Source organism: Saimiri boliviensis, chromosome 14 (assembly GCF_048565385.1).
Source record: "Saimiri boliviensis isolate mSaiBol1 chromosome 14, mSaiBol1.pri, whole genome shotgun sequence".
NCBI lineage: Eukaryota > Metazoa > Chordata > Mammalia > Primates > Cebidae > Saimiri > Saimiri boliviensis.
This window is the reverse complement of record NC_133462.1, coordinates 69,987,988-70,013,046: the sequence shown is the minus strand read 5'-3', so window position 1 is coordinate 70,013,046 and position 25,059 is coordinate 69,987,988. Positions and strand designations below refer to the sequence as shown.

At 43.9% G+C, this 25,059-nt stretch overlaps 1 protein-coding gene across 3 annotated transcripts in view; it reads right to left on the bottom strand.

Moving 5' to 3' along the window:
• TGFB2 (transforming growth factor beta 2) overlaps window positions 1-25,059 on the bottom strand; it is a 92,771-nt gene that overhangs the window by 17,371 nt on the left and 50,341 nt on the right. For all 3 annotated transcript variants that reach the window (XM_003930344.4, XM_039463466.2, XM_003930343.4), the window contains one exon: window positions 19,018-19,181. In XM_003930344.4, coding sequence (XP_003930393.1) covers window positions 19,018-19,181 — 164 coding nt within the window. The remainder of the gene's footprint in view (window positions 1-19,017; window positions 19,182-25,059) is intronic.

The following is a 25,059-nucleotide window of genomic DNA, read 5'->3' as shown; positions in this document are numbered from 1 at the left end:
GTTAATGTTGAACACTATTATCTGACCCAGGTTTTGGCCTTTTGTAATTTTTCTGAATCTTCAGTTTGGTGTTCAATGTATAAGCTACTCTTCACAGCCACAGAGCACCAGGAGCACTGCAGCCAATGTCTGAACCACATTGGTGATAACAATGTTAAAATCATAAGGCCAAAACCAGAAACTGTTGCTGGCTTCTTAGTTACTTCCTTCCTGGTGCCCATTTCTGAAATTAACACTCTGTGGTATGTTGTATACAGCCCGAAAAAAGTAGAATTTCACTCGTTGACTAAGAGTCCTAGCCATCTGGGCCACCTGACAGTCAATCCATTCCATTTCTTCAGTGGTCCCTTAGAGTTCTTTGAAGCAGCCTTAGGGCTGTGAAAAATGGATTTGAAAATCATTAGCATAGTGAAAGGGTCCAGAGGCTTTGGAGTCAGACAAGCCTAAGCTATGGCTTACTGGATCTATGATTTTCTCATCAGTGAAAGAGAATAATAAAACCCATCTTGGGCTGGGTGCAGTGGCTCACGCCTGTAATCCCAGCACTTTGGGAGGCTGAGGCGCGTAGATCACGAGGTCAAGAGATCGAGACCATCCTGGTCAGCATGGTGAAACCCCGTCTCTACTAAAAATACAAAAAATTAGCTGGGCATGGTGGCGCATGCCTGTAATCCCAGCTACTCAGGAGGCTGAGGCAGGAGAATTGCCTGAACCCAGGAGGTGGAGGTTGCAGTGAGCTGCGATTGCGATATTGCACTCCAGCCTGGGTAACAAGAGCGAAATTCTGTCTCAAAAAACAAAAAACAAAAAAACAAAAAAACCCACCTTGTCTGCGTGTTGCGAAAATTAAGTGTCACAGAGGAGGAAGAGGATCAATCACATTGCCTGGTATTCAATACATGTCAGTTATTGTTATGATTATGTTCCTTACCTGGTCAAAAACTGTCAGAGGCTTCTAACGCTAGTGAATAAACTCCAGATTCCTTAGTTTAGTATTGGTAATACAACTGGCCACCAACCTATCATCCCAGACTCGCCTTTTATCCCTAGACGCCTAATCTAAACAATATCTCTAAAACATGGATTATGTACTCCAAACTTTGGCTTCTGACTGTAACCCTGTGAGAATGCCTTTCCCTCCTCCAGTTTCCCCCTAAAAAAAATAAAACAAGCCTTTCCACTCTTCAAACCCAAACTTCAAGTCCAGTTTTTCAATGACATGCTTAACTTTCACTCTAAATAAATCAGGTTACTTTTCCTAGTTCCCCATGCAATTCTACAGGGTTTGCTGAACATTTGGTCCCGTGCTGCACATAGTGGCTTCAAGAGTAACCCTGGATGTGTGGAAATGCCCATTTCCTCCAATAGGAAGCCCACAAAAGATAGAGGGAAACATAAACTTATTTAAATCTCCAACAAACTCTTATATTCTGGTTTGCTGACACTGATAGCTTAAAGAATATAAATTCATTGATTAATTTTGGAGGAATCTGACTCTCTAGGTTGAAACCCTGTTATTAAAGACTAACATTTTTCTCTCAGGCAGACAGGCACAGAGAACATACTTCCTGTGAGCATTTCTTGGCATATCCACAACAGGAACAAGTAATTCTTCCAACATGTCATTCCCACATCCATACTCTGGAAGGCTTTCACTGGCTTTGAAGGAGCCTTTCACCCTCATTCAAAGTACAATAGTAACAACTAATAACATTCAAATATTTAATATGATCAGCTAATTCGTTTGGTCATTCATTCATTCATTCATTGTTGAGCATCTTGTATGCACCCGAGTCCTCATTTATTCATTTGTTTGATTTTATTTTATAGCTTACTTCCTCATGTTTAATTCAACAAATATTAAACACTGGCTGTAAGCAAAGCATTGCACTAAATGTATACCCCAGGACAATAAGATGGTCCCTGTTCTTAAAGGAGTGCATTGGATAGTAAGGAAATACAGACATCTCAACAAAAACTTAAAACAATGTGTTCACAGGGTGCCAGGAAATGTTAGAGGTGGAGCATCTATCCTTGCCAGGTAGATGAGGTCAGGGAAGGTTTCCTGGAGAGAGGAGAGAGTAAAAGGATGACTATGAACATGCAGAAAAACCAGCACTAAGAGATCACAGTCCAGGTAATAGGGATGTAGGGGTTCATTAGCAAGGAGAACAAGGCCAGGCGTGGTGCCTCATGCCTTCATCTCAGCACTGTGGGACACTGAGATGGAAGGATCACTTGAGCCCAGAAGTTTGAGACCAGTCTGAGCAACAACATAGTGAGACCTCGTTTCTATAAAAACATTTTTAAAAAAAAGCTGGACATGGTGGTACACATCTGTAGTCCCAGCTACTCAACAGGCTGGAGCAGGAGGATATGTTGAGCCTAAGAGGTCGAGACTGCAGTAAGCTGAGATTGTACCACTGCATTCCAGCCTATGTGACAGAGTGAGACTGTCTCAAAAAAAAAAAAAAAAAAAGAAAGAAAGAAAAGAAAAGAAAAGAAAGGAGAAAAAATAAATGCATCCTCCTCTCTCTGACTAGTGTACAGAGAGAGGAAGATCTATCTTTTCTAACAATATATATTAGAACTTACAAACAGTTGGCTTGATAGGAGTAAGGGTTTCCTACAACTGCAGTAACAAAGTACCACAAACTGGGTGACTTAAAATAACACAAACTTATCCTCTCACAGATCTGGGGGCTAGAAGTCTGAAATCAGGGTGTTGGTCGGGCCATTCTCTCTCTGAAGCCTCAAGTGGAGGATGCTTCTTTGCCTCTTCTAGCTCCCGGTGGTTTGCTGGCAATTTCTGGTGTTCCTTGGCTGTAGTTGCATAGCTTCAATCTCTGCCTTCATCTTCACATGGCAGGCTCCCTGTGACTATGTCTTCATATGGCTGTCTTTTTATAAGGACACTGGTCATACTGGATTAGGGACCCACCCTTCTGCAGGATGACCTCACCTCAACTAATTATATCTGCAATGACCCTATTTTCAAATCAGATCACATTCTGAAGTACTGGGGAAGGGCTTCAACATACCCTTTTTTGTGTGTAGGGGAGGGGAGGCTATGTCACTGCTAACAGTAGGGATTCATGAATTATACTGTGGGGAATATAATGCTGGACCTAACTATGAGCTCCTGCAAAGCAAAAAATGTTTTTTCTCTCTCTTGTTACCCCCACAGAATCCTTTTCATGGCAGCTCACACAATCCCTGATTGGTATATTCTTATTGACTAAGAGACTTCATTAGAAAGACACATTTGATCAAACGACAAGCCCCCAAATAATCAGTCTTTCACAGTGATAAAAACAAACAAACAACAACAACAAAAAACTTGTTTCTTGGAATTTTATACACACTCAGAAACCCACCACAGAGATTATATACATCAAGAAGGACAGAAAGAATCATCAGACAGAATAAGCAATTTAACACTGTATTTTATCCTTTCTACTTATTTCATTATGAGAATAAAATGAGGGAGAGGAAGCAAGAAAGAGAATTTCCCAGTAATAGCCAGTAGAGCCCTACAGAGAATCAGAACTGGGTAAAAGTGGCTTTTATGTCACAGAGGCACAAATGGACTCTCTCTTCCTGTCTAACTGTAGCCCCGTCATTACACTGGGTCACTTTGGGTGACACACTGCATGATTATCCTTCAGAAGTGGCTTAACACACCCAGTACTTATCTTGCTCCTGCCATCACCATGTCCTGTCATTGCCGTGGCTCCTTTATAATTGCATCTTTCTAAGAGTTCGTAAGTAATGTACACCTGGCAAGAGCTTCACGAGGGCCTGCAGAGTCAGCTCCCATGGAACACACATCAGCCTCAGAAGACTGAAAACACAGTCTCTTGGGAGCTCAGATAGCTACCTTATTATGTACTATGTGAACTCTTTCTCTTTACTGTACAGAGTACTGCACTCTGATATATATTTGCATTACACATACCCATGTCCAATTATGATAAAGTAGACCTTTAATGACCTTTATGGAAATGTCACTAGATATGTCTTCAAGTTATACACACACATGCACGCATACAGGAAAGTCTCTCCTTTGCGATGAAAACACCTTATAATTCCCTATTGTTTTCTTCATTAAAAAAAAAAATCTGTACAGATGAGCCTTTGTGCTGAGTCCACATGTGCATAAACAAGTGAATCCATTTCTCCAGGTCGAAGGGATGAAGGAGTCCTTTGTGTGAACAGAAAGTCTCTCGGATGCTGCAGCTTAGTAGCACTCATGAGACCATCAGGCATAAATCACACAAAAGAAAAAAGGATTCAGCTGGACTAAAGTTGCATCAGTATAGACCAGGAGAGAGAAGTGCAGCACATTATGTAATGGTAGAATCTGAAGGAAAAGTAAATCAATACCGTACTACCCTTTTCTCAGCTGAATCCATACAGTCCTTGAGCCTGTACCACACAGCCCAGCATTATGAATGTTGACAATTTTCTAGCTGTTTCCTGCCATGGAGAGAAAGACTGTCCACAAGACCTCAAGCTCTCTGGGGCCCTATCTTCTCATTCTTTATTTGACCTCCGCCTTCCAATTCCACTCTGACTTTAACACTAACACATGTGCACTTGGGGAAGACACTTCAAACACTTGATTCCTACCTCCTGGCACCTATAACACAAATGGCCTGTACTATAATTTAAGTGAGCACTTTAATCTAGGGCATGTGACTATAAACTAACAAGCCCAAATAAATAAAGAGCCTGGTTTTTCTCAAAACCTCAAGTTTATGGGATACCCAAGGATATCAGTTTCATTAATCTATTACGTAACTTTATTTTACTTTTTTTTACCTACATGGTTATTATCTACTAATATTAAATATTTCATCAGAATTTGCTCTGAATAAGTCACAGAGGTTACATAGTTATATATATTTCTTTTTTAAATCAATATTTAGATATCTTTTTTTTTTTTTTTTTGAGGCGGAGTTTCACTCTTGTTACCCAGGCTGGAGTGCAATGGCGCGATCTCGGCTCACCGCAACCTCCGCCTCCTGGGTTCAGGCAATTCTCCTGCCTTAGCCTCCTGAGTAGCTGGGATTACAGGCATACGCCACCATGCCCAGCTAATTTTTTGTATTTTTAGTAGAGACGGGCTTTCACCATGTTGACCAGGATGGTCTCGATCTCTTGACCTTGTGATCCACCCGCCTCGGCCTCCCAAAGTGCTGGGATTACAGGCTTGAGCCACCGCCCCCGGCCCCTAGATATCTTTAAAACAAACGGTGCAGAATTTCTAAATCGAAATAAACGAGTGAAGTTTCTCAAAAGAATCCCCTCATAAAGTTACAAACTTATTTGAAGGACGTTCCTTATAGTTGAATCTTATTTTGACATTTTACTTAAAATCATTCAAAAACACTTATTGAACACCCACTGCTGTGAACCAGACACATCTCCAGGAGTTTATGGCTAGAGGTGGAGATAAGATTATAAACAACATGAAGGTGGAATCAATCGAATATGGCAGATAACGAAGATTGTCAAGTAGAAAAGCACAGTAGACATTGGGGCTAGGATGTGTCGGGGAGAAGGACTCTGAGATCTTAGGTAGAGTAGCCAAAGAAGGTCTCCCTGAACAGGTGATCTCTGTGGAGAGACCTAAAGGACTAAAGGGAAGCAGGCATATGTGTAGCTGGGAAAAGCACTGTGGCTGGAAGGAACAGTGTCCACAAGCTACAGGAAGGAGTGAGTGCAGTGTTTCAGGAAGAGCAAAGAGGTTAGCACGGGGGAGCCACAAGAGTGAGGGGGAAGTTATGTCTGAGAGGTGGGTGCCTGAGGAACAGGTTGGAGCCAGCCTCCTAAGTCATGGTAGAGACTTGGCTCTTACTCAGAGTGAGATAAGAAGCCACTGTAGGTCTTTAAAGAGGGAATTTTGATCTGATCAACATTTTATCAGGAATCACTCTGACCGCTATGCTGCAAACAGTTGCTGAGGGGGTATATTAGTCCATTTTCATGCTGCTGATAAAGACATACCTGAGACTGAGCAATTTACAAAAGAAAGAGGTTTATTGGACTTAACAGTTCCACATGGCTGAGGAAGCCTCACAATCATGGCAGAAGGAAAGGAGGAACAAGTCACAGCTTATGTGGATGGCAGGAGGCAAAGAGAGTGAGCTTGTGCAGGGGAATGCCTCTTTTTAAAATCATCAGATCCCATGAAACTTATTCACAACCAGGAGAACAGAATGGGAAAGACCTGCCCTCATGATTTAATTACCTCCCACCAGGTACCTCCCACAACACACTGGATTTCAAGATGAGATCTGAGTGAAGACATAGCCAAATCATATCAGGGGGCCAGGGTGGAAACAGGGGGGACCAGTCAGGAGAGACAAGAACTGCTTGGACAAGCATAGTATCAGCAGAGACATGGGAGGTGGGTGGCTTTCAGAAATGGAAGAACCAGCAAAATCAGCTGAATGACTTATCATTTTCCTCTTCCATAGAACTTAGGCAGTCTTCAAAAATCAACACTAACTTTCACAAATCCAGATTTGTCCCCTTTGAGGGAATTCTGAAGTCTGTATGCTGGGCTCTGCCACAGTTCTAGAACAGGGGTTCCAAAAAATATCCTGAGTACTATTGGCATTGAGAAATAAACATACATGCTCCTTTGAAAGAGCTTTTGCCCTAAAGGAGGTCACAGGAGAGTTGGCATACTGAACATTTATAACATTAAAAAAAAAATGGACTGTAATCCCAGCACTTTGGGAGGCCGAGGCAGGCGGATCACGAGGTCAAGAGATAGAGACCATTCTGGCCAACATGGTGAAACCCTGTCTCTACTGAAAATACAAAAATTAGCTGGGCATGGTGGCATGCGCCTTTAGTCCCAGCTACTCAGGAGGCTGAGGCAGGAAAATTGCTTGAACCTGGGAGGTGGAGGTTGCAGTGAGCTGAGATCGTGCCATTGCACTCCAGTCTGGCGCCTGGCAACAGAATGAGACTCTGTCTCAGGGGGAAAAAAAAAAAGGAATTATTAAAAATCAGTTGGAAGCATATATCAAGCCTATTTGTGTGGTGGTGGAGCAGGGAGAGTTAGTAACAGGACAGGAGAGAAAATAAAAAGATACCCCTGTTGGAGTCAGTCACTCTAATCATTCTTCAAAAAGAGAAGCAAGACACAGCACAGCCCCCATCTCAGCCTTGCAGCCCTTAGCATCTTGATAAACCAAATGTACTCAGTGATAAAACAATGGCTGTTCCCCCAAACCCTGCTCTATCCCACTGAAACCAGGAAACAGGTCAGACCTCATCAAGCAGAGATGCCTGACGCCACTGTAGAGTGGTTTTAGAAGCCAACCTTATGGGAAATACGAACCATGTCCAAGATGATGAGAAATATCCTAACAGCAACCCACTCCTTCTGCATCTAACGTTCCAGGCACTTAACCTAGGTGTTCTCCTCACAGAAACTCATTAGGCAAGAGCTGTTATCTCCACTTTAAGATGAAAAACTGAGGTTGAGAGAGAGGAGTGATATGTAAGACCAGAAATCTAGTAAGCAGCAAGAGGAAGAGGTAAACCCAGGCTGACTGCCTTCATAGGTCTTCTCCTTTCCCACTGAGATGCTCATCTGCAACCTTTTTTTTTTTTTTGAGATGGAGTCTTACTCTGTCGCCCAGGCTGGAGTGCAAGTGGCACAATCTGGGCTCACTGCAACCTCCGTCTACCGAGTTCAAGTGATTCTCCTGCCTCAGCCTCCCAAGTAGCGGGGATTACAGGCACATGCCACCATGCCTGTATAATTTTTGTAATTTTAATAGAGACGGGGTTTCGCCATGTTGGCCAGGCTAGTCTTGAACTCCTGGCCTCAAGTGATCCACCCGCCTCGGCTTCTCAAGGTGCTGGGATTACAGGCATGAGCCACCGTGCCTGGCCTGCTCATCTGCAACTTAATCAGACCACCACAAGCTGAGTGAGTGGAAAATATTGAAAATATTCTTGAAGGAGGCCCTGAAGCAAACTCCTGGGACAGCAACCAAGAAGCCAGACCCTGAAGCAAGAAAGGATGGGGGAGCATTCATTTTTAAGAGATTCTGAGCAGGGAATGTTTCTTATAAAAGTTCAAACTCAATGCTCGGAAACTGTAAAGATAGTAATGCTGAGGATACAGATACTGTGCTAGAAGTTTCCATGCATTATCTCTATGCCTTAAAAATCTTTGTCAGTAGGTGATTTACCTGCATTTTACTGGTGTGGAAATATTGTCAGTGACATGACTTCCTCAGACACCCCAGAAGACCAAAGCTATGCCTTGAGCCCACCCCGATCAACTCTGAAGTCTGTATTCTTTCTGTTAGTATGGAATCATGGTCAAGAGCATGACCCATGAGGTCAGACTGCCTGGGTTCAAATCCTGGCTCTGCTTCTTCCTAGCTGCCTGGCCTGGGCAAGCTACCAAACTGCACTGTGTCCCAGTTTCCTCGCTTATAAAATAAGGATGAGATACAGTAAGCACTGCATGTATTAGTGATAACTGTCAATATTGTTACTGAGTCACATGATGAAAAAAGAATAAGATTATTAGTTACTATTGCATATTCATTAATATTTCTTTGAAAACAGTGGAGACGGGCAGCTGTTCATTCTACTTTTTGGGGGGTCTTGTCTGCTGACAAGGTTAACACACTTGTGTTAATGTTATAAACTAATGCAAATGATAACAGTCCAGTTGCCTTATGAGGTAAGCATGCCATTTGATCAGTTTGGAAAAAACCTGAGATATTAATAGCCTTGTGCAAACAAAGTGTTTATTATACTTCATGGCTTTTTTTTTTTTTTAGGTGGGTTACTATGCTATGCATGTCTCCAATGTGGCGCCGGGGCTAGGCTCGGTATTAAGAAGATTGTATGCTGTAAAATTCTGCACCGCGGGAGCACAGTATGGCTTTTTGTTTGTTTGGCTGGCTTTTTTTTTCAGTAGCACTTTTGCAAGTCTAATTTAACAGAAAGTTTTTTTGGCTGACCTCTTTTTTTTTTTACACCCCCTTGGGCAATATGAGAAATGAAAGCTGAACCGTGTGTGTGTGCGCGCGCGCGTGTGTGTGTGTGTGTGTGTGTTGGTATATACATGTGCATGCACAAACATAAGCACATGCGTGTGTTTAGGGTTAGGAAAAGGGGGCAATTTTCATTAACCCCATTAGTGCTGGGGTCCCTGGTATGATAAAAAAACTCCACCTTCCAATTTTGCAGCATTAGAATCCCTTACCTGGGCCATCTACCCTGAACTTTACTATAAAGCCTTAAGAATGTGCACTTTAAAATCTTTTGCAGGGATATTATATATGGAATGTCCATTAAAGGCAGCTGATGATTCACTCCCTCCATGACAGTCTTTGCTTATTTTCCTCCATAAACATCAACTCACCCTATCATCCTCAAATCTGAAAAATCATTTAATATTTGCTATACAACTTGAAGCCAAAACTAAATGGATATGAATAACTTAGGATTTCGCCACTGTTTTACATATTCTTGCAACTGATACCCTCTAGAAAACATTTCATCGCCTTTGACATGCTTGCTACTGTTTAAATGCAAATTCAACAAGGCATTAAAATCCTAAGGAAAGAGATCAGAGCAAATAGGAGGGCAGATTTTATTCTACAGATGCTCCTCGACTTACAATGGGATTGTGTCCTGATACCACACACGTGAACAAAAGTAAGCTGAGTCACTTTCACACCATCATAAAATTGAAAACATCATAAGTAGGGGACCATCTGTGCTTTCACTTGCCAAAGTCTTGACAGTTTTCTGTAGAGAGGGGGGTTGCTTTGCCATGCTCGTTGTGGCTTCAACTGAAACCAGATACCCGGCCTCACTGTAAAAATGTACAGTGCTGGTGCCTTCTCCGGCCACAGTCAAGAAATCTAAGGTTCTCCCACTGAGCTGACTTCATCTCAGCACATTTCTCATTTCTCTTCTACTGGTTAACAGGAACCCATCGGTGGATGGTATTCTAGCAGCACCAACAGTGGCACAACAGTGCTCTTGGCTCACTGCGACCTCTGCCTCCTGGGTTCAGGCGATTCTCCTGTCTCAGCCTCCCAAGTAGCTAGGATTACAAGTGTGTGGCACCATGCCCAGCTAATTTTTGTTATTTCTTAGTAGAGATGGGGTTTCACCATGCTGCCCAGGCTGGTCTCGAACTCCTGGGCTCAAGCGATCCACCTGCCTCACCCTCCCAAAGTGCTGGGATTATAGGTGTGAGCCACCGTGCCTAGACTCTGGACCTAGTTTTTAAGAGGACTTGCTGCTTCTGCCTTGGACATTTGCACACTTGAGTCCCCATGTAAGAAGTCAGACTACTCTTCTGGGAAGACCACATGGAGAAACACTTGAGACTATCAGCCCTGAGGGAAAAGGCAACATTTTAGTGGATGGTTCTCCTGATGTTTTAAGGTGTATGAAGCCAATACATCACTCTGCTTCCTCCAGGGACTTACTTTTGTGTGATTTTATTCAGTGGTCTGAAGCTAATAAATCATCTTAAAAACAACCTGGCAACTGACTGTCACAGGTAACTCAGGAGAGAGCTCTTCCTACTGGAGGAATCAAAGATGTGGAAGTCAAAATCTAAGCAGCGAGAGCAAAGGAAGGAAACTCACGCATGTTGAACACACACTCCCCACCTGGCAGTCACAGATATTATTTCATTTCACCTTCACAGTAAGCCCCAAGCTAATCGGGAATTGCTAAGAAAGCTTAGGTCACGAGGCCCATAGCATTGCATACTATGCCATGCTGCCTCAATAAGGTAAACAGGGAGTACAGACAGCCACCAAATCCCGGGGCACTAGTGCACACACTAAAACACAGTGAAGGTTGTTCTAACGTAATACTGTGCATACCACTTAACCACACCCACTCATATTTCAATCTAATCTATTCGGATATCTCGCAACAAATATTGTTGGGTTCAGAGGAATCTCTTGATTCGGGCATGTGGCTCAGTGCCTTGGAATGATGTGCCTGCCCACGAAAGGAGCCCAACCAAGATGACAAGCGGCCCCCAAATTCCCACAACTCCCTTTCTGGCAGAAATGAATTCTGAGGCATTTCTCTGGATTCTCCAGCTTTTGCTCTAAGAGTTTGTTGGGTCTATCTTTATTCATGGAAAGATACCACTTATATATATATTTCTTCATAAGACCCTGAGCAACCGGAAGGCGGAGGCTAATTTTTCTCTAGATGGCTGGCACCAGGTGTGATGCTGACCCCAGGAGGTGCAGGCTCACAGTCTGCTGACTACTGCTTTACACAGTGGGTTAGTGCTCCAGATTAAAGATGGCTGCAACACATTTCCCACTGACATATAGAATCTATTCCCTTTCCCTTTGAATCTGGGCTGTCCTGTAGTTCATTTGACCAACAGAGTAAGGTAAAAGTGATGCTGTGTCATTTCTGAGTCTAACATCTTTTTTCCTTCTTTTTTTTTTTGTGTGTGTGTGTGAGACTGAGTTTGGCTCTGTCGCCCAGGCTGGAGTGCAGCGGCGTGATGTCTGCTCACTGCAACCTCCACCTCCCATGTTCAAGTGATTCTTCTCCCTCAGCCTCCCGAGTAGCTAGGATTACAGGTGTGTGCCACCATGCCTGTGTAATTTTGTATTTTTGGTAGAGACGAGGTTTCACCATGTTGCCTGAACTCCTGGGCTCAAGCGATCCACCTGCCTTGGCCTCCCAAAGTGCTGGGATTACAGGCGTGAGCCACTGCATCCAGCCTCTGGGTTTAGTTTTTAAGAGGACTTGCGGCTTCTGCCTTAGATGTCTGCACATCTGAGTCCCCATGTAAGAAAGACTACTCTTCTGCGAAGACCACCTGGAGTCATCTGAGACTATTTAGCAGGAGGAGCCCAGCTGAGCCCAGTCTTCTAGTCATCCTACTAAAGTTCCAAGCATAGGCGCAAAGCCATCATAAATCCTCCAGACCAGCCCAACTATTATCTAAATACCACCCAGTGACCGCAGCCAAAGCCGTATGGAGAAACAGAACATTCAGCCAAGCTGTGATCGAATTTCTGACCACGAAAACTTTTGAAGTATAATACAATGATTATTATTTGAGGCCATAAAAGTTTGAAGCAGTTTGTTACACAGCAAATAGATAACCCAAAAAGTGGTATGAATCTTATTATTCTGGAGGTGGTAAGGTTTTAAATGAGAAGTATTGAAAGGGTGTGAGTTGGTGAGAAGAAACTAGAAATACTGGATAGTCCTCTGTGGTTAGCAAACTTAAATATAAGTATTCTTTGGTGGTCCCAAAGAATTATTTAGGGCCACGAAGTTATGGGAACCCTTAGATAGGTCATTAGGTTCCCCAGGCATTTCTTCATGTGTAAAATGGGGGTTTATCCAACTCCAAGATGGCAGGTGTTCTTGCTCTTACAGGAGATGTTCAACTTGAAGACAATTCTCCTTCCTATTTTCTCTCCCTCTACCTCATAACTCTGGTCATGATCTTAATCATGTATACAGAGGAAACTCTGTGTTCAAATTTACAAATAGGCTGAGAGCTATAACAACTATCATGGGTTTGAAGGCATTCCTAGAGCACTGGACTTTTATCTGAACATATTGAAATAAAGGCTGCTTATGGCATAAAGCTTTAAAAATATGGCAAGGATTGTTACTATCTAAAAAATTTTCATCTTTGTTTTCTGCTCTTTCCCTTCCTCTGTCAGAGAACTTTATCCCTTTCAGATTCTCTTCATTATTGGTATACACGGGAAGCCATATCTAGATCACACTGGTAGATGCTATTTAGAGTTTGTTAACTTGAAAGAGGTTAGAGAAAGCAGGACAGAAGGATTTTATTTTACTATCATTCATTAATGTTCTGACAGACTGATCTGTAGAGAGGGGAGGGAAAGGAGAATCTGAGGTTCACAAGCTTTTGAGTTTTAGCCAAGCTCAGAGTGACTTCCACAGAGGCATGGGTGTCCTAACTGTCCCAGGCGGAGAGAAACAATAGACCTTCACAGCTCTGGACAAGACAAACCCCGAACTCATGTATAGAATTGCTATCCTAGGTCCATCCAGTCTCATAGTATGACTCTATACAGAATACCTGGAGGCATTTTTATGAGACAGAATGACCCAAAAATCTTGGGCTATACTTTAAATCTGTGAATTCCAGTTGGAAGATCCAAAGCTGAACAATCACATGTGAATCACCAGGACAGCTTTTTGAAACCAACATCTGTGCCCAGGCAACTCTCATTTTCCTTTCCAGGGAAAATCAGAATCTCCTTGAAGGGGACTGTGGTTAGTCCTTGTAAAAGATTCAAAGGGATTCGAAACTTAGGGGATTTCAAAACTTGGGGGAGTGCCAACGCTCACATGTAAGTTCACAGGCATGTGTGCACACATGTACATACCTACACACTCTCTTCCTGCTGAAAATCAGTGTCCTGAAGAATCCTAATAAGTCATCCATACAACCATGTAAACAACCTGAGAACCTTTTCATAGTCACCCTGTCTTCCTATAGGGAGTAGGATGCCAAATGAGCGTCAAGTAATACGGTAATCAAAGGGTATCCAAGAACTTCAGAGGCTGTGTTCTTCTGAAGAGCTGAGCTTTCCAAATAGCTCAAGATCTGCCCATTTAAGCACCAAGTCTTTTTTTTCCCCCAAAATAATATTTCAGCAATTTTGGATGCGAAACTTTGTAAAATTTATTGCATATGTTCAGTTTCCTGACTATAATTTAGCCTCCTCTTCATAATTCAATGCTATTATCATAGGCATCAATTCCTGCAATGGGAGAGATGGGAGCTTATTACCAAAGACCACAAAGACCTCCAAATGGCAGCTGGAGACAAGAGGAAAGTTGGAGAACACCATGCTAAAAATGGGACTCCAAATAAAGAGGCCAGAAGCAAAAGTCAGAAGCCAGACAGGAAGCCAAGGAGATGGAAAGGGGGTTAACTATCAACAGGGTAAGATTTAGAAAACTTGTCCACAACAGACATTGTTTCTGTGACCTGATAATCTGAGATAGTGTTACTGTGATGCACTGGCCAAAATCTTTAGTCCAAATCTGGACGGTACCCGTCCATGGCCCATTAGGAGCCGGGCCACACAGCAGGACGTGAGCAGCAGGCAAGCAAGCGAAGCTCCATCTATGTTTACAGCCACTCCCTATTGCTTGCAGTAACGCCTGAGCTCCACCCTGTCAGATCAGGGGTGGCCTTAGATTCTCAAAGGAGCAAGAACCCTATTGTGAACTGCACATGTGAGGAATCTAGGCTGTGCGCTCCTTATGAGAATCTAACGCCTGATGACCTGACACCGTCTCCCATCACTGCCACATGGGACCGTATAGTTGCAGGAAAACAAGCTCAGGGCTGCCACTGATTCTACATTATGGTGAGTTGTATAATTGTTACATTATATATTACAATAAATTAAAGAGCACAATAAGAGTAATGTTCCATGGAAAAACTGTCTTCCACAAAACTGCTCCCTGGTGCCAAAAAAGTTGGGGACTGCGGGTCGAAAGGACCTGCTGCTGCTGTCAGGTTATTTTCCTCAAACCCTCCTAACTCAGTGCTTCTAACATCCTGCGGTCCTCCAGAGAATCAACGTAGATGAAACAATAAAAAGCAAGAGGCTGCCCTTCTGATCTGTCAATGGTGGGTGTGCTTTGTCTTCTCTTGGGGTGTTCAAGAATCTCTTTGACTTGCTCTCTAGACCTTGTCTGTGTTTCAGCAGGTGTATGGCTGAGCCCCAGAAAGACTTAAAAAATGCTATTGTTTTATATTTTTCTGCTATAACTTTCTTCTTCCAGATGCCCACGTTTAGTGACAGTGAACATGCCCATGCCTCTCCAAACTAAAAGTTTCCATCTTGGGCTGTTCCTCTTTCAACCGAGGGACTCTAAGCCATGTGGATCTTGCTGCTGGAGTCATGGAGCAGCCAGTGCCGCAGAAACCTCTGAGCCACATCCACCAAGAACTCACTAAGGTCCTCCTCTAAGTTGCTAGCCTCAAGAGAAACACCCTTTCCTGGAGATGAGATGGGCTCTGGAAGGAAAACAGTCATTGGCGAGCTTGCTGGCAGAGGCTACTCTTCGGAGGACGGGGTCAAGGGGCCATGAAATAATAGTGACTTAGCAGCTTACATTACAGGTAACGAGATCCAGGAGACCCTGCCTTCAATTTACTGAAGTCATATAACTAAAGTAGGACCAGAGAGAGCAAACTATGAGGCTGTCGTCAGTACAGAAGGAAATTTAAGAGTGATTTCATTGGTAAAAAAGAGAGAAAAAAAAGGAGACATAGCCATGTTATTTGTTTGTTTAAATCATCTTGTAATTTATCCAGCTACCCTTAATCTGGCTTTTTTTCCATAGGAACCAGTTTTTGCTTTCCCTCCAAATATTATTTCATCCTCTAGCCTAGTTTGTCATATTATTATTCTATTCTGGCTGATCCCAAGGGTAAGAGAAAGGGGAAAATTTGCTAGGAATAGCATAGTATGTAGTGAGGAGCAGGAGGGACTTGGGAGTCACAGGTGGATTTGTATCCCAGCCCTGCCATTTCCTACCTGTGTGACCCTGGCCAAGTTACTTAATTTCTCTAGGATTTAGCATCATTCTCTGTGAAATGGAGAAAGAATATAACAGCAGAAAGAATACTTCAAGCTGGGTGTGGTGGCTCATGCCTGTAATCCCAGCACTTTGAGAGACAGAGGTGGGTGGATCACCTGATGTCAGGAGTTCGAGACCAGCCTCGGGAACATGGTGAAACCCCATCGCTACTAAAAATACAAAAAAAAGTAGCCAGGCATGGTGGTGGGTGCCTATAATCCCAGATACTAGGGAGGCTGGGGCAGGAGAATCGCTTGAACCAGGGAGGTGGAGGTTGCAGTGAGCCAAGGTCGTGCCATTGCATTCAGTCCAGCCTGGGCAACAAGAGTGAGACTTCATCTCAAAAAAAAAAAAAAAAAAGAAGAATACTTCATTGTGCAAACTTCATAGAATCGCTATGAGGATCACCAGAAACAATACTTTGGATTGTTTGCTCAGCATAGTGTCTGAGCTCAGCGTAGTGTCTGGTCACACCAGCATGGTCTCTGTCCGACCTGGGGGTGAGAAGCAACGGCTGGCCCATGGGTGCTACCCAGAATGCAAGTTAGGATGTAAAGGTCTCCAAAAACAAGTTATTGAGGACTCATTTAAATAAGAAAGAATTATTCCTCATGAACACACATGTGAACTAGTACTTTAAAACTGGGTCATTAATATGACCTCTCTTTTTCTGGCTCATTTGAGTTCAAACTGGGGCCAGGCACAGTGGCTCATGCCTATAATCCCAGCGCTTTGGGAAGCCGAGGTGGGACAATGGCTTGAGCTCAGGAGTTTGAGACCAGACTGGACAACAAAGCGAGACCCCATCTTTACTAAAAATTAGCTAGGCGTGGGGATGCACACCTGTCGGATGGTTTGAGCCCTGGAAGTTGAGGGTTGTAGTGAGCTATGACTGCATCACTGCATTCTAGGCTGGATGACAGAGCAAGGCACTGTCTCAAAAAACAGAAAAAGAAAACAAAATGACTGCTTTAAGTATTTTAAACTATTCTTCAGGTCTCATATACATTTGTATGGTAGTTCTCCATTCTTGTAATAAATACAAAGAAAATTTTGATCCTAATTATCAAAATTTCCATATAATTAGAGTCCAGAAAAACTAGAGGTTTCTGCACATAGATGCCAATTTCTTTTTCTCAAGGAATCCCATGTTTTAATCATATTGTCAGCCAGGCGCAGTGGCTCATGCCTGTAATCCCAGCACTTTGGGAGGCTGAGACGGGCGGATCACTAGGTCAAGAGATCGAGACCATCCTGGCCAACATAGTGAAACTCCATCTCTACTACTAAAAATACAAAAAAATTAATTGGGCGTGGTGACGCACACCTGTAGCCCTAGCTACTCGGGAGGCTGAGGCAGGTGAATTGCTTGAACGCGGGAGGTGGAGGTTGCAGTGAGCTGAGACTGCGCTCCAGCCTGGCGCCTGTCAACAGAGCAAGACTCTGTCTAAAAAAAAAAAAAAAAAATCATATTGTCATACATATCATATAGATCTACTACCCCTTATCGCGGAGATCCCAAGGGGTTTGTTCTTAATCCTCTGTAGTGTCATTCTACACACTCTCCCTGGAGAGCCACCTTCTCCCTGTCTCTCCTCACCTTCGGGCACTGAGTGCCATCCATGCACCAGGTACCCTCAGCAAGCCCATTCAACACTGTCTTTGCACTGGCTGCTCTTTCTGCCAAGAATGACGATCCCTCATCCCGTTTTAATAGGTGCTTCTCAAGGCCTCACCAAAATGTCAGCTCCCTGGTGAAATTTCCCCGCCTATACCCTATATGCGAGTACCCCTGTTCATACAGCACCAGGATGTATTAAGTTCCCTGTTTACAAGGCTGCACCAGACTCAGGATTTGTCGAGCGGTCCTTTACTGTGCATAAGAAGCACCTGGGAATTGTAAATGGAGATTCTGATTCTGTAAAGTGTGGGGTGGGGCCTGAGAGTCTACATTTCGCATAGCCCCTAGGTGATGCTGATGCAGATGCCCTGTGGACTACACTCGGGTAACAAGCTTTTAAGAACATCTCTGAAAATCTCAGTAAGTTAGCATTTCAACATCATTATCATTATAATTTGACACAGCTGCCCACCAACTCCACTCTACTAGAAATATGAGAACAGTAGACATCAGGGCTGTCCAAATAATGGAGGAAAAGGGATACCCAGAGGGTGTGTGTGTGTGTGTGTGTGTGTGTGTGTGTGTGAGTGTGTGTATTGGGTGGGTGGACTGGAGATAGTAGAATTAGAAAAGAAAAGGAAAGGGAATAAGGTTAATAAAGAGAGAGAAGGTTGCAGGCCAGGTGCAGTGGCTCATGCCTGTAATCCCAGCACTCTGGGAGGCCGAGGCAGGCAGATCACGAGGTCAAGAGATCAAGACCATCCTGGCCAACATGGCAAAACCTGCCTCTACTAAAAATACAAAAATTAGCTGGGTGTGGTGGTGCGTGACTATAATCCCAGCTGCTCAGGAGGCTGAGACAGGAGAATCACTTGAATCTGGGAGGTGGAGGTTGTAGCGAGTTGAGATTGCAACACTGCTCTCCAGCCTGGCGACAGAGTGAGATTCCGTCTCAAAAAGAAAAAGAGAGACAGAAGGTTGCAAAGAGAGGAAGAAAGTGAAAAAGACAGGAAGACAGAAGACAACAGAAAAACAAAGAGAAAATCATAGAAAGGGAGAAAGGAACAGCCATAGGAGAGAAAAGGAAGGTCAGCTGACCCCTCGTCAGGAAGGAACTGGACCCACGTTATCTGACTTTCCAGTTTAAGGGGCTGTCTTCTGGAAGCAAACCCCCTCAAGAATACATACATGCAGGGTGTTCATGCAACATGAAGTGTGCTCAGAGCTTCAACACTTCATTCTAAAGGTTCTTTCTTCCTGAGTGATTAGGAACAAGCCATTACTATAACAGAAATAGCAAATGAGGGCCTATATCATGATTGTGAGTTTATAGAATAGCTTATATATCAGCTAAGAAAATCTAAGACACTAGAATTCTTTTACTCTAAGACCTCAAACTGATTGCCCACTCAAACAACCTAAGTGAACCAGGCATGGTGATTCATGTCTGTAATCCCCAAATTTTGGGAGGCCAAGGCAGGAAGATCACTTGAGGCCAGGAATTCCAGACCAGCCAGGGCAACATGGTGAGACCCCATATCTACAAAAAGTTTTTTAAAAATATAGCTGGGTGTGGTGGTGCACTCCTGCAGTCCCAGTGACTCGGGAAGCTGAAGCAAGAGGAGTGAGCCCAGGAGTTCAGGATTACAGTGAGCTGTGATCATGCCACTGCACTCCAGCCTGTGTCAGAGAGAGAGAGAGACTCTGTCTCAAAAAAAAAAAAAAAAAAAACAAAAAAAACCCCAAATGAACATTACCTGATACAGCTCGATCCGTTGTTCAGGCACTCTGGCTTTTGGGTTCTGCAAACGAAAGACTCTGAACTCTGCTTTCACCAAATTGGAAGCATTCTTCTCCATTGCTGAGACATCAAATCGGACAATTCTGAAGTAGGGTCTGTAGAAAGTGGGCGGGATGGCATCTGTAAAAAGTTAGGGCAATCATTGAAAACGATAAAATCCATTGTACTTTCAAAAAAGACCATAGCGTGAGATAATCCCAAGAAACTATAAGGGAAATATCTACAGAATGATTTCGTTTCTGATGGCCGATTTAGTACCATTAACAATTTAACCAGAAAAAGAAGAAATAAAATAAACATGTGCATTTAGTTACAGGAGCAGCAAATTAATAGAGATTAACAAACCACTTCCAACTCCATTTGAGAGCATGCAGTTAACCCCATCCTTTGAAGGTTGACAGAGTGGTGGAAAACCCTAGATGGTTTTGAATTGGAACAAGTTTATGACAGTTGATGCCTGGAGAGAGCTGTCAGGCCTGCACACACTTTAATCAGATGTGCCAAGAAACTAGTTCCTAATGGCAAGCAGTTTGCCCATGTATTTTTTTTCCTTGAAAGTTTGGCATCCAAATAATCTTCTTTTAACTGGGTTCATGTATCGAATCTCTTTTGGCTTTCATATTTTAGTTTTTCACACACGTATGATTTAACATAATCTCTAGTCAAGTTGTGGTGAGGAAATCTGAATAAACAAAAGTATAGCCCACATACTAGCTTATATCAGCTCTAGTATTAAAATTCTTTATTCAGGATAATGTTTGTTGGTGGGAGGTCATCCTGGCTAATCAGGAAAAATAATCGGCACAAATTCCTTCAGTTCTAAACCATGCAAAATACAGGGTTGCTGATAGTACACGACAATTTAAAGCTCCTGGGAAGCCCAGGTGCAGTGGCTCACTCCTGTAATCCCAGCACTTTAGGAGGCTAAAGCAGGCAGACCACTTAAGGTCAGGAGTTTGAGATCAGCCCTGGCCAACATGGTGAAACCCCGTCTCTACTAAAAATAAAAAAATTAGCCAGGCATGGTGCACATGCCTGTAATCCAAGCTACTCCAGAGGCTGAGGTAGGACAATTGTTTGAACCCGAGGGGCGAAGGTTGCAGTGAGCCCAAATCGCACCACTACACTCCAGCCTGAGCAATAGAGTGAGGCTCTATCTCAAAAATGAATGAATGAATGAATCAATCAATCAATCAGTAAAGCTCCTGGGTTCCTTTAGGCTGCAGGCATCCCCAAACTACAGCCCGCGGGCCGCATGCGGCCCCCTGAGGCCATTTATCCGGCCCCCCGCCGCACTTCAGGAAGGGGCACCTCTTTCATTGGTGGTCAGTGAGAGGAGCACAGTATGTGGCGGCCCTCCAACGGTCTGAGGGACAGTGAACTGGTCCCCTGTGTAAAAAGTTTGGGGACGCCTGCTTTAGGGTGTTGCTGTGATTCTTTTTAGTAATCTGCCAATGCCTTTGAATATACAACTGAAGCTATACAAAGACCAGAGCAGGTCCTATTCTAACTCCATGCTTTCAAATACAATATTCATTTATTAAGCACCTACACTGTGCAGACCACTTGCTGCAGGTATGTTTCTACAATCTTCAAAAGTCTCCTGGCCACTCTTTTCCCCCTTCCAGAATGTTCCATCCAACTCTGGTGGCTCCACTTCTTTCTACTCACTCTTCAATTATCTGACTTCATTACAAATAATCATTCACAGTTGTTCATGTGTCTTTATAAACGTTTTTATGACTTCTGCATTACATTTGTTTATTTTGTTCCCGCTGTGAAATTTTAAGAATCTTGAGGGCAGAGACTGCATTTGCCAAGTCTTTCTTCTTTCCCGTGTATCTGGAACAGGGTTCTGTATACATGGAGTTCACCAAATATCCTATTTGCATAGTTGGTCATCAACAGGAGTCTCTTGAAAGACTCAGGCATCTGACTGTTGGCAATGCTAACTTCTTATTAAATAAATGAGCCATCTCGCCGATCTTAAAATAGAAATAAATACCTTCTGTGATTTCTTGGGAAATCCATGCCCTGACGATTACACTGAAGAAAAAAAGATGCTAGGAACACACCAACGTGTTCTCTCCTTAAGAGCTCTGAATTTTTTCCTTCATAGGAACTTTCTCCCAACCCTTCTCCTTCGCCTATATAAGTGTGACGCTTAGAACACAGCCTCATGGAGAAAGGGGGGATTTCTACACCGGTCTGCTCCATACTGGTTCATAAAATAACTGTGTGAATTGAGGCTTTGTAACCCATGAGTCAGAAGTCTCAGAAACAAACAAACAAACAAAAAACCCCAAAAATCCAAAGTATTCAGGTTTCAGAGAAAAAAAGTATTCATGCAGACATGGTGATGCCCCAGCGCATCCCACTGCAAACTCACTGTGGGCAGCTTCCCGGCTAGGGAGCACTGGTATGCGCAGAAAGGCTTTTGGAGCCCCCTAGCACAGCATTTTGACAAGGTAGCTGCTGAGAACAAATAGAACTTTTTCCCTTCTGAAATATGACCGCCCCCATGATTGGAACAGCTGGTACTATGCTGACCAGCTCAGCTGAAAACAGGCTGGATGCCCAGAGAACCCTAGGCCGGTCTAGGGCCAGGCTCTCTGGCTTTGCACACCCTCTTGGCCAAAACCTTTCATAGGCTGATGATACATTCATCTTCACATAGCCGCTGCATTAGACAGCAGAAGCTTCAAACATCGTTGAAGGCGCATCCTGGAAGAGGGAAGTTAATTTAGCGTGTTTCCTGTCGTTAGGAAGAATAAACATCTCATTCATTTTCCCCCTCTTTCAGTGGAATCCCTGCAGGCCTCTTCCATTTCACAAACGCCCATCTTTCACACCCACCCGCTTCAATCTTATCCTTCTATCCAGTTTGTAAATAAGTGCTCTTGAGATTTATTTTTATCTCTTTTGTGTTTATTAAACTTTCAACCATTTTTTTTCTCCTTTTCTGGTCCTCTGCCCATCCACACTCTTTCTTTTTATGGCTGCCTCGGACCATGAGGTCAATTTTGTTTCTTCTTCTTCTAAGCAAATCCTCCAGTGATCCTGTCCTAGGCTTTTGAGCTTTGAAGGGGCGTTTGCAAATATTTACAGGAGTAGCTCACTAGTTTAAGTACAGTTGTTCAGCTGGACTTCCTATACGTTGGCAAACAGCCCTCCTCCCCTCCGGCTCTTATAAGCATTTAGGCTGTTTAGATTTCAACTGTCTAATAACACAAATCTGCATTTTTGGTTTTTGTTTTATAAGTAGAAGTAGCTAATGCACACAGTGAAAGCACTGCTGAGCAGCCCCCATCAGCCACTCTGCTTTGCTCTTGTAACCACAGCGAGGCGGCCAGGCCAGGCCAGGCCAGGAGGAACCGGCTGCCTTCCCTGTCTGTGCTCCTGCTGCAGCACAGGAGAGCGCGGTCAAAACCGTCAACTGAAGAACCAACGACTCCTTCCAGGGGTCGATGCCAGCTGTCCTGTGCTGTCATCTGCTCTGGGTCACAAGCCCCCTGGCTGGCTGAGGAACGTGAGCAACTGGCCAAATGTCTCCTCATTTAGAAAGACAAATTTGCTGTAAATTGCTCTGGCACAGTCTGTGACCCTGCCTTTACTTCATAAACGCCTATGGCTTCAGGGAGCAGGGGGACCCAAAAAGGCCCCTCGACACCCAGTCAGACGCGGCAGGCTCCCGCCCTCCACTTAGGGAGTGCGGGGTAGGTGTTTAATGGCTTGTGCAGCTCTGATCCACCCACTTAGTCTTGGAGGGATGGAGCTTTTTCCTCTGCTTCCTCCAAGAACTCATTTCCCTCTTCGGAATGGGAGTTCTCTCTCAAGTCCTCTGTAATTCGCATCCCAGCTCCTATTCCATTGCCAGGTGGTCAGGTACTTGAGCTTGACCTTTGCCAGCTTATCCACACTCACATCCTGGCCCACTCCTTCCCTCAATTTCTGACCTACTTTTTCAGTTCAATCAAATCGATTTTCCTTCAACGCTTTGGATTTCATACCAGGAGGCCTATTCTGGTCCTCCTCCCAGGCTTTCTCATGGGCCTTCCTCCCAGGGAAAATTTTGCACATAGAAGATTCCAGTATGTCATTGAGTGGTGTCCCCCTCACCTCAACTCTGGCCACACATGCCTGTAAAATCATATTTTGGAGAAGGAAGAGAGGGAAAAAAACTGAGAAAATTTAACTGGTCACTAATTTCCAAAGTAACAGTATACAAAAAGCTTAAATATAGCACTTAATCACATACTACTGTATAAACATTATACATTGACTTGTATCTGCTCCAAATACTTTACTAACTTAATTGTATGTAAGCTACTTGAACTCACAAATCTTTCCTTATAGTTTTTCTCCACAGCCCAGGGTGCACTTCATGACCTGTGGCCAGCCCAGGGTACACTTCATGAGCGTGTGGCCAGCACAGGTGGACTTCACGAGCGTGTGGCCAGCCCAGGGTGGACTTCATGAGCGTGTGGCCAGCACAGGTGGACTTCATGAGCGTGTGGCCAGCACAGGTGGACTTCATGAGTGTGTGGCCAGCCCAGGGTGGACTTCATGAGCGTGTGGTCAGCACAGGTGCACTTCATGAGCGTGTGGTCAGCACAGATGCACAGGGTCTCCATCCTCAGAAAGATCTCATACTTGAATTTAGTGCTCTGTGGCATCTATAGTCACCATCTTGAAATCCTCAATCATTTTATCTTTGAATTGATGCTTTGTAAGTGAAGTCTTATAGGACAATGGAGCATGCACAGAGGGCTGGTGACCTCAGCCCTGTTCCATCCCACCTCCCGTCACCTGTCCACCTGCCCAGGACACTCTACCTCCTACCACTTGCCCTCTGGTGTCCCCAGTCTCACCTGGCCTTCCCTGGCCCACCCAGTGGCCACTGTTTTCCTCTGCCCAGTGAGAGTTGGGGTCAGGCACACAACCTATGCCATTTCAGGGCAGGGCTTGGTGGCAGCTGTCCCCACCACAAGCTGTTAGTGTCACAATGTGTTCAGGGGGCAACTCAGTTAGAAACATGTCTCTCACCCACTCCTTTTTAAATTTTTTTTTCAATACTTTCTGGGGTACAGGTGCTTTTTGGTGACATGAATGAGTTCTTCAGTGGGTGATTTCTGAGATTTTAGTGCACCCTCTTAATCCAGGTACCAAGCACATCCCAGTGCAGAGTTTCTAATCCTACAGGTTGAAGTGGCAGTCCCATGGGAAAGGAGATACCTGGCTCAATGTGTCATCAATCTTGCGGGCTTATGGCAGGGGGACCCCAGCAGCTGGTGGGTTGCAGGTTCTGTCACTCTGGGAGCATCCCCGTGCCCAAGCGAGCACAATATGAAACAGCACATAAAAAAACACCATGACACTTAGAGTGAGAGAGAGACAGAGAGAGGGAGGCCACGGAACAAAGGAAAAGGTTTGATACTTTCGCATCTTTAATAGAACTCCTTTTCCTTCTTCTTGAACAAGAGGCCCCATATTTTCCTATTGAAAAAGGATTCTGCAAATTTTGTAGCTAGCCCTGCCAAAGCCTCAGAGAGTTATAGGATTCTTATGTACTAGGACCGCCAAGGCTATCTGAATTCTAATCCAGTTAAGAATGAACTGGTTGAACTGAATCAAGCAGTTCTTAGCTATGTGGCAGCAGGGACATTAGCTGGCTTTTCTGAGCCTGTTTCTTCGTCTATATAATGAAGTAAAGAATTTTCTACCTCATCTGTATTGGATCGTATTGTCAGGATTCCATAAGTAAGCAGATGGAACATTGGAGCACTGGGTCTAGCATAAATTTCGACACAGTTTCCTCTCTGCCTCCTTTCCCATCCCGCAACAAAGCTGCCAAGTGGTCAGTGGGCATTTCATGAATGCCCCCGAGAGAGTGCTCTGACTGCCTGACAGACTTAATTAGAAGAGGAGAGAAAGAACAGGAGGAGCTGAGTGTCCTGGGGCAGTTTATACATGACACTATCTACTCGAATCCTTTTTC